We start from the raw sequence: 15,357 nt of genomic DNA on the forward strand, positions 1-15,357 counted from the left end.
AACAAATCTGGAAAGAGAGAAATAGAAACTGGCCTGTATATTTCCCATTATTTAGTAAAGAAACTTCAATTTCTCTACTTTTCTAGTTACTAATATTTAAAAATTCATAAACTGGCATTGTAACAATCTGTTCACAATGTCCTTTTCTAATTTTTTGCATTTATTTTTCTAAAGGATTGTGTGATTTCCCACAAGCAATTTACTAGGAACAGTATTAGCAACAAAGATATTAATATAGCTATTTACCAGATTCAGTATTTTTTTTTTTTTTTTTGTCGCTTATGGTACTCTGTCATTTCTCCCCCTTGGGGGGCTACTATCACCACTCTTAATCTAAGACTGATATCTTCCACAGATTAATTGGGACATTTTAGGACCCAATTCAGAAGAGGTTTTATCTCCATTGAATAATGACATTGGTGACCCTGTGAATGGATCATTTTATTTTGGGGAAGGAGAAGGAGGTCTGAGAACGATTAATCTACAACTCTATCCTCATGAAGAAGTTGAAGTTCAGGAAATATTTGTTATTAGACTGAGCCTTGGGAAAGGTGAAACAGAAATAGATCCTAAGGCAAACAATGTTACACTAATAGTAAGTCATTATTGCTTTTCTTTTTTTCTGAGACCTCTGTTGATACTGGTATTTATCCTGCAAAACTTTTAAAAATTATTCATACCAATTGCATTGTCTGTCATTTGGCTTTCTTGTCCCTTGTACTACCCATATGTATTGTAAAGGCTTTAATTCTTAAGGAAGAAGAAAAGAAAAAGTAAATAATCTATCAGTAATAATTGGTACATAAGTCCTGACCTGGCCCTCTTTTTTGCAGAATTTTGTTGGAGCATGGATTGAATCTTCATTCCTAACTGCCAGCGTGTTCCCTTTTTTGACCTCTACCTCTCCTATAGCTAGCTTGTGTAAAAGAAATGAGAAAATCACAGAGCAGGACAGATAGGCAGGGGAGACGTATGTTGGAGAAGGCAGAGGAGATGTCAAGGGCAAATCCTTGCTCTAGGGATACTGCAGTTAAGGAAATATTTATGAGACTTCTTATAGAAGTCAGAAAAATCTTTCCTATAAACTGGACTTAATTGTTTTTCTTGTCTGTAGAGAAATATATTGATGGAATTAGCTCCTGTTTCCACACACTCCTCATGTTCTCTGTCAGGGACCTAGGTTTTTTTCCTCAGAATGGAGTGTTTCACCCTGCATACCATTGAATTTTCTTCTCAGTAGGCACTGATGTTTGTGAAGAGCTAACGTAGGGTGAAACACTTTGTTTCTTTACATAGCCTTTAGGTCTGGCAGTACTACATCAGTGTCGTGAGAACACAAAACCAATCCAAGTGACTGCTGCTTGGTTCTGTATGTATACTGTTTCCTCCATTTCTCTTCAGGTCTTTCGAGGGTAGAGGGCAGCCTTAGAAGGTACATTGGATTTTTAGTCCTTTTTTGAAAGTTTTTATTCGCAGAAAAATTTTCAGAATAAATTTGCAGCAAGGATTTCTCATAAATGTACCCTTCTGCTTTTGTCATTTGTTTCCATCAATCAGGCTTGGGCAGGTTTGCTGAAAACTGAAAAGGGGAAATGTGTTTTTTCTTCTGTGTCTTGCTGCAGGAGATTTGTTTTCCAAATCCTTTCAAAATTAATTTATTCTCTCAAATGTATTTAGATAATTTTTAAAGTACAAGTTGTTTACAGTTGAGTGAGGCTCAACTTAGTGGATAGAATCATCATTGCCATTTGTTTTCATATGAAGTTTGAATTAATTAAAGCCCAAGCTTGCCGTTTCATTGAAAACCTCATATTTTGACTCCTCAGTTTAGAATCTTCTCAATTCTCCAGGTATCACTGTAGGATCTCACAGAAGAGCAAGGCATCCACACATTTCATGTAGCAGTCTTGCTTCATGTGCATGTGAGCTTGATATCACTCCTTTCTCATATCCTCATGGTCCTGTCTCTGTCTGGTTTTGTTGTCGTTGTTCTCCTCACAGTCTCTATTTTAACTGCTACTGTATTCTTGAATCTTAAGAGAGAAAACTTTTATGAAGAGCTAGTAGATACATGTCCTGTAGAACCTGGCAACAAAAACCTTAATGACTGGAGCAAGAACATAACGCAGTCTACATTTCTGATTTTTTGTTTGCTTCCTTGCCTTTTTACAGATACAGAAGTTTGGTGATCCCAATGGAATCGTAGAGTTTGCTCCTGAATCGTTGTCTGAGAAGAACTATACAGAACCCTCAGCATTGGAAGGGCCACAAAGTATTCCACTGTTTCTCAGACGAATTCAGGGCACTTTGGGAAACATAACGGTACTCTCACTCTTCTTGTTTTCCTAATAAGCAGTACAACCTGAAATCATCAGTATGAACATATGGAGGACAAAGGAAATCATTTTTCCATGACTTTCAATTGCTTGTTGCTTAAATTCATTTTTGAAGTGTTCTCTTGTCAACTGACTTTAGCAAGGGGCTCAGATTCAGTACTTGTGGTTTGGAAAGTCAGATTCAGTCTCTTTGCTGATCAAGAAAAAAGAAAAACAGTAATGCAGTGCTTGTCTCTCGCCTTTCTCTGTCCGTCTCCCCTTGTGCTTTTGATGGGAGGACAGAACAGAACATCCTTTTTTAGTAAGCTTTCTTTGAGACCCTCACAATTTACTTGTTTTCCAGCTGTACTTAACGGTAAGAATGGACTTTTTTGAATCATCACATTGTTACTTAACTAAATTATTTTAGAAGTCTGCATTTTTAACAAGTTTTTATTTTTATTTATTTATTTTTATAATTATTTCAATTAACAAAAGCATCTGCTGTGTTTAATGAGGACTCTTGACCGCTTTGAGGGGTCTTGAAGGGAGGAAAAACAGCAGGGATAATCATGGTGTAAAAATAAAAATAATTTTTGAACACTGTTCAGAGATTCTGCAGTTTTAAATAAATCTTCTGAAGGTATACAAATGAAAAAGTTACATTTTTAGAGAAAAAAAACACACACTCCTTTTGCAAGGCAGCCTGTATGTCTCTTCCTGTGCATATCTAAAACAATTTCTAATTTAGCTACTTAAAGGCACTCTGTTCCATATCCTCTCTATTTTGAATATTGAATATAAAAGTTTCTGATTCTGTGGGTAATCTTGTTTTCTTCTGTTTTGTTAATTTTTTAAACTCATTTCAGGTTTACTGGGAAATACGTAGTGAATCTGACATCACGGGTGACTTTCTTATGACAGAAGGATCTGTTGTCATTGCTGACCAGCAGAGTGCAGCTGAGATCGTTATCTACCTGTTACCTGATGACGTTCCAGAACTAGATGAGAGCTACATAGTGCAGCTAATTTCAGTAGAAGGTGGAGCAGATTTAGACCAAGACAGAAGAACTTCAAAGATCAATGTTTTTGCGAATGATGATCCCCATGGGGTGTTTGCCTTGTACTCTGATCAGCAGTCGGTATTAACAGAGAGAGATCTCCATCGGTATGTTCAGATTAACGTAACTCGGCATGCTGGGGCATTTGGAGAAGTGGTCATTCAGTACCAAATCTTGTCTCATCACAAAGAAGCACTAACTGCACCTGGGGATGAGGAGGGATACCTCGCCATAAAAGATGGTGCCAGCTTTGGGGTGAAAAGAGTGCCAATAAGCAGCCAGGTCTGTATTATCCTTTTAGATTATTTGATATCTATTGTTTACTTTTGTCTTAATCACAGTACAAATCTGTAATAAGATAACTAGACTCAACAGCATCCACTGTGAAGAAATATCAAAGAAGTTTTTTTAATGTTATGAATTTATGGAATAGAAGTGGAGTTAAATATCATATTTTTACGTAATCTTACAAAATCACAGTGGTGCATATGTTCATATATTCAGTTTTTCCTTCCATCACTGATAAGCATTATTATCATTTCAATGTTTTATTATTATATGCATCCAAATACTTTCTCAAGTTTCCATTTTGGATTGTCAATAGTGATCTGGTGCTGCTGACACGTGAAGCAGCAGATACGTTGTCATCAGTTCTCTGTGTTGCCAGTTAGTTTTTTATTATTACTGTTTTACATCCGCACTGTGGTGAATCATAAGGTTTAAAATCAAGGCGAGGCCGACTCTGTCAGTTACAATTTATTAAAATGGCAGTAGTTGCTTTACAAATTCACAGCCTAACAAACTGCTGATCAATCGCATTCACAACACTGATGTTTTATCTGTAGTTCTTTTGAGAAAGGTAATCAATAAAATGCTTGTCTTGAAAACACAGCTTTTGTATGGAAGTGGAATAAAAGAGGCACATCGGTCTGCTGCTTAATTCTTTGAAGTGGTGGATCTCACGTTTCAGTGGAATTAAATTTATACCTTTTTATTTAAATTCTCTCTTTCAAAGGCATTTCTTTTACTGGGCTTGAATTTTACTCTGGAACTGATTAATGTAACCCTGGTTGAGGGAGGTGCCAAGGATGTGCCTAAAATATTAGGAGAAGCAAAGTCAGCTGTTCTGCTGATTCCTGAGGAAGCTGCCAATTCACAGGTCAGTATAACATTTTAGGCTACAGTATAGCCTAGCTACCACACTGCATTACAAAAGATAACTGCTGTGACGATTCAGTTGACACCATAAAGTTTTTGTAATTGCAGCCAATTTAAAGAGCAATTTTTCCAGCTATTATTTATACTATGTGTCAACTTTTCTGGAAATGTTTTTTTTTAAATTCTTACACAAATTTGTTAGTATTGCTTGAAAATGTCTCTTCATCTATTAGTTTTGATATATATTTTTAAAGCGACAGTAAATAATGTAAATATTATGGTTAATTTATATTTTTGTTTATATGAAACGAAAGTTCTGAGACTTAAAGAAAAAAAAAATAATTCTGGACAATGATTTCCTTTAAGTACAGTTCCCCAAAATTAGATTATTGCATGTATGCAGTGGTATGTGCAAAAAGAGGTAGATGTCATGCTCTTTTTTAAAGCAGTTGACAATACGTTTGGCTATTGTCTGAGAAATTCTGCTTCTGTCTACTTTATATGATAGTGAAAAAAGAGAATCTGTGTATTCTGATACAGTGGGTAGGTATCAGGCAAAGACAAAAGCATGCTGAGGTTTTGGCCTTCATACTTTGCTTATATTTTAATTACTTTTTTTTTTTTTTTTTTTCTTGAAGCCCTGTTCTTTCTTTTAATTTATAATTGAACTTAATTTAAATGGCCTTACTGTAAATATTATATACTACTATATAATATATATCCAATTATCAGTGCTTTTAGAATGTGAGAATTATCTTTTTAGCCCAATTTGCTTCTTAAACTGAAAGAAAAGTAGATTATACTAGCAAAAATATTTCCATTAGCAATTTCATATGGCAACAACTTTTTACTGGATACACAGTAATTTATTCTAGCTTTGTGCATTTATGTGTAGTACTACAGCTATTACCGTGCATATTAAGGGTATTTGTTGTAAACAACAAATACAGAATGCTATGTTTAGTGTTTTTAGTACTGAAATCTCAGTAATATTTGTTAATTTCCCTGACATCTAATTCTCAAAAATCTCAGATTTAGTGGATTGGTTAAAGACTTGTCAAGGGAGGGAGGAAGGTGGAGAAAGAGAGGGAGAAGTAGAGAGAGTACACACATGCATATGATATCTGTATTTGTCACAACTACGTTTATGATTATGAAATGACTGCTTCAAAATATATAGTGCACTTGCACATATTGTCCATTCTTATTCAGTTTTCTCTATCGAAACTGATGTTTCCACAGGTTGGCTTTGAATCTGTTACTTTACGACTTACAAACATTGTAGCAGGGACAGGTCAGGCTGTCATAACCAGAAAGGGAGTTTATGGCTCTGTAACAGTTAACTGGATTTCAGGATACCCACCAGACCTGATCACTGACTTTGCTCAGCCAGGCAATATTACTCCTTCCTTTGGTAAGTACTCTCTGAGGAAAGAGCTGTGAAAGTGGTTTAAGTGGTGACACTACCTTTTAGTTATTGGTACCTGCACACGTTTCCTCTATTAATGAAGTGTGATTATGATGAAACTGTATGACCTGATTTTTATCTGTAAGCAATATTTTCATTTTATGAACAACAAAAAAAAAAAAGAAAAAAAAAAGAGCTAAACTTCTTAGATACATGTCTGAGAGGTAAGCACAATGTTGTACAGTGATGTACAACTTTATATAAAAAAGATGCCTGTGCAGATTTCTTCTTCCTAAATGGGGTGAAATTGCCTTTAGAGGTTCTGCCTCAGTATATTCCCAGGTAAGATGGGGATTCCTATTTAGTGGTTTTGAATTGTGTTCTCTTTCTTGCGTCTCTTTTATTTCAGGTACTGTTCTATTTTCACCTGGTGAGAAAAGTAAAGTAATCTCATTTCAGGCTACTCCACGCATAAACAAATGTGAGTCATTTGCCATCTCTTTAACATCGGTGCACAGCAATGCCTCTGGTGGGGCTCGCCTGAGGTAAGGCTATTACTCATAACCTTTAGTTGCACATATACTGCAAGATCCAGCATGCAGGAATATGCCTTATACAAATCCCTTTTAAATTATAGATAGGTAGGAAGATGTAGTGCCTTTTCTGATAAATTCATAAATCTTGTTTCAGCTGGAATCAATTATCAGTACTGCAGACCTGACATTATCAAAACTGAGGCTTGTCTCAAATTGCAGTCTGTTTCTTGCCAGTGGGATCCATGGTGTCTGGGACATATCTCAATCTATGGGGACAGTTAAGAAAATAAAGGGCTAGGATTGACAGCTTTAGTTAGGAAGCTGAAGAATGAAAGGGACTCTTAAGAGTTTTCATTAGTCTCCCCAAAAATCTGTAGTTAGATGATCTAAGGTAACAAACACTGTTCTAAATAAATTGAAACAAAAATCACAGAATCATTAAGATCAGAAAAATGCTCCAAGATCACCTGGTCTAACCACACCCCTACTACCAATGTCACCCACTAAATGATGTCCCCAGACACCACGTCCAACCTCTCCTTGAACACCCTCAGGGACGGTGGCTCCACCACCTCCCTGTGCAACCTGTCCAAACACCTGACTGCTCTTTCTGAGAAGAAATTTCTCCTAATTTCCAACCTAAACCTCTGTTGGTGCAACTTGAGGCCATTCCCTCTAGTCCTATCACTAGTTATCTGCTAGAAGAGGCCTACCCCCCCAGCTCCCCACAACTCCCTTTCAGGTAATTGTAGAGAGCAATATGCTTAGAAACTACTTCAGTCATTTTATATACGTATGTGTGTGTGTATGTGCACACATCTGTGTGATCTTAAAAGCAAAACCATTACATTTGCTATAGGCTTCCAACTCAGCTCGGCTGTTATCTATTCTTCAAATTACTTTCTTTTCATTCTTCTTCATCTATTGATAATTTATGGATTAAAAATGGTATAATATGAATGGGTCTAGAACAACACTATGTATGGAGAAAGGTATTTGCTTCTTCACATTACAATTTTACTGGCAAATCTGAAGGAAGTAAGGAATGAGCTGGATGGCTAAACTTCTTGGACTGCCCTGTTCTCCTAGACCTGTACTGTGGGCTGGTGTCCTCAGAGCACCTATTTACCATGTGAGTTAAAAATCTTGAGTGTACAAGAATGGTGTTTTCTTGAAAACTTCAGACAAGATTGTGAGGGAGGCAAAGCTGACCATTACTTTAAAGAGTTTTTGACTCCCTTAGTGATGGAACTTTATGGACTTCATTAATGAAAATTGCACACTGTATTTGCAGTGCTATTTGGTAACCCATAGCACTGACTACTGGATCAGTTTTAGAGGTAAGTGTAAGATCCAAGGTTTAGTAAAGGCTCTTTTGAAAGCAGAATAACCCAGTTGTCATCTGTGCTTTTTTCTCGTAAAAAGGGGATATATTTTACATGAACATAATAGAGTTCAAATTGATATTACTAATGGGGTTCAGATCTGGAAAAAATACTATGAGTAATATTGGGAGGGAGACGTTAGTACTTCAAAACTCCACTGTAAGTCTTAAAATAGCTTCCATCCTTCTTTTGCTTCCTAATTAAAATAGTAGATCTGCTGGCATTGGTTTAGTCCATGGTTTTCTGCTTGTACAGGAAGTGCATGCTATGGTTAAAACTATTATTACTCAGAGTGGCTGTATTGCAGTATATCTTCCTGTATTGTATCCGCAGTAGAAATACATGATACATTCCCTTCCCTCTACATTTTCTCAGGAAGGCCTTATTTAATTTATCCTTTATTCTGTATTCTGTGTTGACTCAGGATATGTTAAGCCTGTGGAAGGCTGTTTGACACAATCATTCCAAAAACATTTTCCAAAGAACCTCCTTACATCTTGCCTTGTATGGCTGCTATTTCTTCCCTCTCCTATTACACATTTTTCTTTTGATTTTCTTTCTTACAGCCATTACTGGCTGTTCAATGGAAGCTGTTCTGCTTGGGTGTTTTAATTTTCACATTTCATGTTTGGTCACTCAGCTTCAATCTCTTTTCTGTTTCAGGTCAGGATTTACAACAGCTGAAATTGAGCCAATGGGGATCTTTCAGTTTGCTCTTAACTCAACATCTGTTTCAGTTGAAGAAGATGTTCAGACAGTCACACTGCATGTCCAAAGATTGTTTGGTTTTCAAAGTAATCTCACTAAGCTGACATATCAAACCACTCCAGGAAGTGCCAAACCACTAGAGGACTTTACACCTATCTATAATGGAGAGCTAACATTTGTACATTTTCAGACAAATGCCACAATAGAAATATCAATAATCAATGATGCTGTTTCTGAAATGGAGGAATTTTTTTTCGTAAATTTGACTGCTGTGGAAATCTTAGATTTTCAACCTGTGAAGCCTGATTGGAGTCCACGTTTGAATCCTGCTTTCAGTGTTGCAAAAATTAATATCCTGGCTAATGACGTTCTTCATGGAATACTGAGTCTGGGGCCAGAGTTGACTTATATTGAAGAAGACACAAACAGTAGTACCCCCAACGCAGTAATAATTAGTATCAGGAGGACCCAGGGCTTTACTGGTAATATTGAAGTAATTGTTAAAACTTTTGGTGGAGCAAGTGCACAGAGTGGAATAGATTCCTATCCTTTTGAAAATGCTTATGGAAAATCAAACCTCACATGGGCAATGGAAGGAGAAGATTTTGAGGAACAGTCAGTCTCTCTGACTTTGCTGGATGGAGAAACAGAAAGCAAGGTGTCCATAAAAATTTTTGATGACGATGAGCCTGAAGGACAGGAATTGTTCTATGTTTTCCTCTCAGATCCTGAATGTGGAGCTCGGATTGTGGAGGGAAAGGATGAACATGGATTTGCTGCTTTTGCTACAGTAATTATTGCAGGTAAGAAGTATGGCATTTCTATTGAACAATAAACAGGATATTATGTTACCAAATCTTGAGTTTTTCAGATTGGAGAAGACATTTAATACACCCAACCCCACTATAAATCCCCTAGCAATATAGCTCAAAATGCATTTACAGATCCTGCTCATCTCTGCTCTTGTCCAGTTTCCCTTCATGAATGGAAAGTCTGAGTGGTTTTGTTTCACATGTAGTGGCATCGCATTTTTTTTGTTTGGTTGTTTTTTGGTCATTTTGTCGCCTTCACACTGGGTGGGGTTTCTGTGAGGTGTAAAAAACAGGATAATGTGTTTTCACATCCGGATACTGCGTAATTCAACTCTGAGGTTTAGTTACCCTCTGCTTCTGAAGATAGAAGATAAGAATGTGCTTGAGTGGACATCTAGGAAAGAATTTTTCTTTGTCACTGCACAATGCTATGAGAAAACTCCACTTTCTGTTGGGTTTTAAAAACTTAGCTTTTCAATATCTATCAGACTTCTCCACTGAATATAAACTAAGTTTGACAGCAATGTAAATTGAACTTCTAGAAACTAATGGGGAATTGGAACATACTAGGCTAATCAAGAAAATTACATGTCAGGTACAGCATTTACAGAAACTTTGTTTATTAAAATTGCCTTAACAATGCAAGATAGGTGTTGGGAACAGATATTAAACTTTGCTGTTGGGTAAGGGTATGTGGCGACCAAAATTAGGTATGTAGGAACAGATCATTTAAAATGGATGTGCACAGCTTCTGAACTTCACCACACAAGCGACCAATTGGCCATACGTGCAGGTTAAACAAATAAGTTCGTGAATAAACATGGGTGGGAATTTGAACTTGTATTGAATCCCACAGAAGCGTATTACCATGTTCCAGAGTTACACCCTGAGTACAGCGTGTGCACAAAGTAAGATAAGAGACAACTTGGTTTAAGGAGAAGCATCAAAGGATCTATCTGCATTTAACTACATAGATAGAAAGATACCACAGATTAAATATTTGTGCATGCACAAAACCAGACACAGTTTGTTACGCGTTGGTTTGTATACTGATGTTAAACATTGCACTGCATCAGAACTAGGTTGCCTTCCCATATGCAGAGTAACAACGTCAGTACCTATAAGGAGAAATCCTTTAGAAGTGAGATTTTATGGGGCATTGTGAAGAGGCATTAGTTTCCCTTCATTAGCCCAGGATTTATTTTCTTTCTTTTTTCTCCACTGCTGCTTTGCTGAAGCTATTTATATTCTCATGAGAACAATACAGTGTTTTCCAGCTCCATAGTTTCTCGCACTGAATTAAAGATTTAGGAGAAAACCTAACGTAGCAATTTGGGAAAATGAATGGAATCAACAACATTATGGGTGGGCTGAATAGGGGAGCTGAAGTCATGTCCTTAGAAGCCCGTCTTTATCCCATAACCAACCATGACGACGCTGTCTGTCTAAGGGCATGCTGATGTCCATTTCTGTTTAGAAAGAATATGTTTTGATGGGTATGATAGATGTAAAATAATATAGCTGAGACTAAGTATGAGTATCTCATAAGGTAGTTATAAGTATGTTTTTTGAAACAGTTCTTGATTATTGTAACACCTTGTCTCTTGGAAGTCATGGGACAGAAATTCAGTCGGTTTGCTGAATGCTGCTGAAAATAGAAGCTTATGTGCAGGGGTGCTGCCAGGATTCTCATAAGGAATTTACTTTCAGAATCTTCTGTTCTATTGGTTAAAATAAAATGTAGAAATGCCAACATTTGAAGTTCTGGATAGATACGGAATGTAAATTAAGAATAGTAACATTAGAAGAAATTTTCTTAAGGCACTCCTTGGTGGTCTTCTAGTTTTAAAACCTAGTTTTTATTTTATATTTCTATTTTTATTCTATATTTTTATTTTATGAGTTGTCCATGTTAAAACCATAATTTAGTCCAAGCTTAACTGTCTTGCTAACTGATTTCTTGAACTGTTTCCTTTATAGGAAGTGATCTTCAGAACGGCATTTTGGGATTCATTCCAGAAGTACAAAGTGGTCTTGTACTTGATGAAGACTCTGAGAACAGAGAGGTGCTGCTGATTGTTGCAAGACAACCAAACAGGTGCAGACAACAGCTGATTGAAGTGCTCCTCCCACATGCTTGTTGAATCAAGGATGCTGCTGTTAGCAGAAGAGGTTATCATAGAGTTTTGTAATAAATCTTTGCCTTTCAGCTCCTCTAACGATTACCCTGAATCTGGCAAACTGGCTTTTAGATGTGACTAGATCTGTTGCTATCATAAAACTGAAATTGAAAATGCAAATATGTTTCAACTTACACCATAAGGCAGGTTGGGATGGGAGGTTGGAATGCTTGAATGAGCAGTTAAGACAATGCTTAAGTGTCAGCACTATGTCTTCAGTCACACAGATACTGTGCTATTCTAACGTATGTGCGTTACACATTTACGTGTATTTTAGACAAGTATGCTCAAGTATTCTAAGTTCCTCAAGCTCGCAGGAAAGCCAGATTCTGTCTGGCTTACCAGGCAAATGTTTACTATAGTATTAATGAAAGTACTTGGGCACATCCTTGTCTTTCAAACATAATCTACTACTCAGCTGATCTCACCTAGTTACCTATTTGATTTTGACTATTAAAGAACACATTACCTCTGTGGTTTGTTTCCTAAAGTAATAGTGCTCTCTTTCAGTACATGTTTACTCTTTTGATTTGCTTATAGAGCATTTGAAGATGTGAAGGTCTTTTGGCGTGTGACCTTCAATAAAACAGGTGTTGTCCTTCTGAAGGATGGCATGAACTTGGAGAATGAGCTAGTGTCTGTTCTGGGAGCCACTACCTGTGTGGCAGGTCAAACAACATGCAACATCTCCATTGAAATAAAACCTGATAACGTGAGTAGTTTTTGCTCATTTATGTACATAGCAATGTTGCTGAATTGCAGTTTATCAAGATGACAGAAACATCCCTCTGATACAGAGGAATTGATGTGTAGACATGGTTTGAAGATGACAACTTAAGATCTGCTCAGTTCCTTTGCAAACATGTTTACTTACAGGCTTCTACTGTTTCCGTTGTAAAAATTCAGGAAGGAGTTAAGTATTTAATTTGAAGAGTAAAATGCAGGTCTCAGATTCCTACATAACAATAACAAAAAACAGAATGGACTCATTTCAGTATGCTCTTAACCTCCAAACAGTAATTTTTTAAATCTATCAAAGTACTTCTTTGTGCGCCTTATGCAAAACATATCCTGCAAGTAATATCTTCGCATCCGGCAAAAATCTCCTAGTACAACTTGTTATTTTTACATGTCTAGGTCTAGCACAATGATACGTGAAAACTGCTGATCTCTGACCATTTAGTCACCATCTAGGTTAGAGCAGTCACTTAAGAAATGTTGTGTTAATGGTTCTCATTCTTACAGAGCGTTCAAAAAGCCTGAAACTTTGCAGGAAATTACCCTAGCAGTTAGGATATTGACAAAGCTGAAGTACAGGGAACTGAAAATGACTGAACTGAAGAAGGTTTCCCCCATTTTTCTGATGATGTTCTATAAAGTAGTGCAAGATGTAGGAAATGGTGATAAGAGGGGTGCATTCTCATAGTTAGGAAGAGAGCCATCTTCCTTCTTCAGATATTATTTTTAAATGAAAGAGCCAATGAATAAAATATATACAGTAGTGGGACACAGGCTACCTTGCTGAGTAAAGTGGAATTTTGAATCCTTAGTCTAAAGGAGTGATGTGATTATTTAATGACAGCCGTGCAGCAGCTGCTGCATCATATGATTGTACAGCAAGTGCTGATCTAACAGGTGCTAAAATGGAGAGCAAAAGGTCCCTGTGGCATTCCAATAAATTGGTACCTGCCCTCAATTGTTCAAAATCATTCAATTTAAAGAATTAGTTAACAACAACTCAATTAAAATATATATGCTATTTAATTCCCCGAATACTTGTCATTTCTTCTTCCAGTTATAGGTAGTTTATAAATTAGTAACAAATATATTACAAAATGATGAAGTAATATATACATTCAATAAATATTTTACATTTTTATGGCATATTGTATAGCATTCTAGGCATTAAAGGTTTTGCCTTAGTCAGCGATATAGACTTTGTTAGCTAAGGCATGACTCCAGCTCTTCTAGAATTAAATTAGGATTTCTGAAGGGACAGAGCTGACACAAAAAGCTGTGCTCACTAAAAAAAAAAAAAATAAAATAATAAAAAAAAAATCTTCAATGCTCTTTTTTTTTTTTTCTGTAACACTAGTGTCTAGTAAAGAACTACTTTTTTGCAAGTTTTCTTCTGCAAGTTTTCTTCTTTATGAGTGCATGTAATAGGTACAAATGACATACTTCCAATTGATTTCTGGAATCTCAGTAATGAGATCTATTTCTAAACACCTTATGTTTCTATTATAGGTACAAAATCAAAGATGAGACGGTGTGTGTCATACAGAATTTTACTATGTCTTCCTTATTTTCAATAGACAGGCATAAAGAATGTAGAGTTGACTAGATTGATTCTTTGACAGATGGATGCTAAAATTCAATAGCCTGCATTTACAAACAGACAGAATATTTCTGTATGTCTTAAACCTCATGAAGGTTGGAGCACATTTCAAAAAATATAGTTTTGATAAGTGTTAGCACAAGTAATTCATTGCACGTACAAAATAATGCATACATTTTTTAAAGCTGGAAGTAACTAGTAGTAAGCCTTATAATGATATGAAAATCATCCCTCTTTTACAGGTACCTGAATTTGAAACATATTTTTTTGTTGAGTTGTATGCTGTAAGTGCAGGAGCTGCATTGAACAGCAGTTCCAGATTTGCTTTTGTAACTGTTCTTGAAAGCGATGCTCCTCGTGGTTTAGTATATTTTGCTGTGGGATCTCGTTTTGCTGTGGCTCATAAGAAAACAACTTTAGTCAGTCTGCAAGTGCTCAGAGATTCTAGTACATCTGTAACCACAACGGTTAGGTATAACACACAGGTAAGACTGACATATTGTTAAATCATTGTTTATTCTCTAAAGTAACTTTTACTGTAATGAGTGTTTGTTTTTTTCAGGAAACAGTAAAACATTTGCTGGGCATATGTAGTCTAGTTGCTTCATTTTTCCATTAGTAAAAAGATTTGCTTTCATTACATTGTCAAGATTGTTTTTGTTCGTAATATGTCTCAGTAGCCCTAAAGAGTATGGTCAGTCAGGCATTAAATACATTCTTTTCTTTGTCCTAAGGCTCTTATGAGACTCCAATTTTTGGAGCTTCATTCTCTGAAGTTTTTTTAATGATGAGTATGCCTATCAAGATTAAGATACTAACATACCTGCAGTCTTAGGTCACAGATTTATTAATACATAGACCAGTCTTAGAGTACTTCTATGTTGTTTAGTAATTCTGGGAAAAAATAAAAAAAATAAAAAAAAATAAAAAAAAATGAGATTCTCTGATTGGGAATCTTGTGCTTAGGTGAATTTTATCATCCCCATTCATTTTTGTTATATTTACAGATTTAACATTTGTATGTTCTAACTGTTGACCCTTTTAGCTGTAAATGAGTACCGCATTTTTATTGGCAGATGACAAAGTTTCTCCTTTAGCAGAAGTAGCACAGCTGCAAAAACATTATTCCTTCCACCTACAGTTGTGACTCCAACATCAGGGCACATATTGCAAGAAGGATTCCTCTAAGTTTTCCCATTGTATTAGAATAGTGCTTAGCCTGATCTACTTTGAGTATGTTAAATTTTGTACCAAAAAGGATTATTTCAGGGGACAGTTTTTATAACAAAGCATTGTGTGATCACTGTACAACCATCACCATTTTATATACAAAACCTTGCATTCTATAGCTGTATTGCATATGTAACTATTCTAACTAAATAGGATAACTCAACATTTCCATAGATTTATTACACAGTAGCTGACCACTGTTTTTAGTTAGAATGTGTTGTAACAA

The 15,357-nt window shown here is 36.1% G+C and overlaps 1 protein-coding gene across 6 annotated transcripts in view; it reads left to right on the forward strand.

Moving 5' to 3' along the window:
- The window catches only part of ADGRV1 (adhesion G protein-coupled receptor V1), a 291,563-nt gene that overhangs the window by 113,863 nt on the left and 162,343 nt on the right, over positions 1-15,357 (forward strand). For all 6 annotated transcript variants that reach the window (XR_004746216.1, XM_035310214.1, XM_035310213.1 and 3 more), the window contains 10 exons: positions 356-595; positions 2,173-2,322; positions 3,185-3,658; positions 4,392-4,535; positions 5,777-5,948; positions 6,352-6,487; positions 8,527-9,374; positions 11,364-11,481; positions 12,104-12,275; positions 14,144-14,386. Coding sequence is in view for 5 of the 6 variants with exons in the window: in XM_035310214.1 (XP_035166105.1) it covers positions 356-595; positions 2,173-2,322; positions 3,185-3,658; positions 4,392-4,535; positions 5,777-5,948; positions 6,352-6,487; positions 8,527-9,374; positions 11,364-11,481; positions 12,104-12,275; positions 14,144-14,386 (2,697 nt within the window). In the remaining variant the exon portion in view is untranslated. The remainder of the gene's footprint in view (positions 1-355; positions 596-2,172; positions 2,323-3,184; positions 3,659-4,391; positions 4,536-5,776; positions 5,949-6,351; positions 6,488-8,526; positions 9,375-11,363; positions 11,482-12,103; positions 12,276-14,143; positions 14,387-15,357) is intronic.

Source organism: Oxyura jamaicensis, chromosome Z (genome assembly GCF_011077185.1).
Source record: "Oxyura jamaicensis isolate SHBP4307 breed ruddy duck chromosome Z, BPBGC_Ojam_1.0, whole genome shotgun sequence".
Lineage (NCBI taxonomy): Eukaryota > Metazoa > Chordata > Aves > Anseriformes > Anatidae > Oxyura > Oxyura jamaicensis.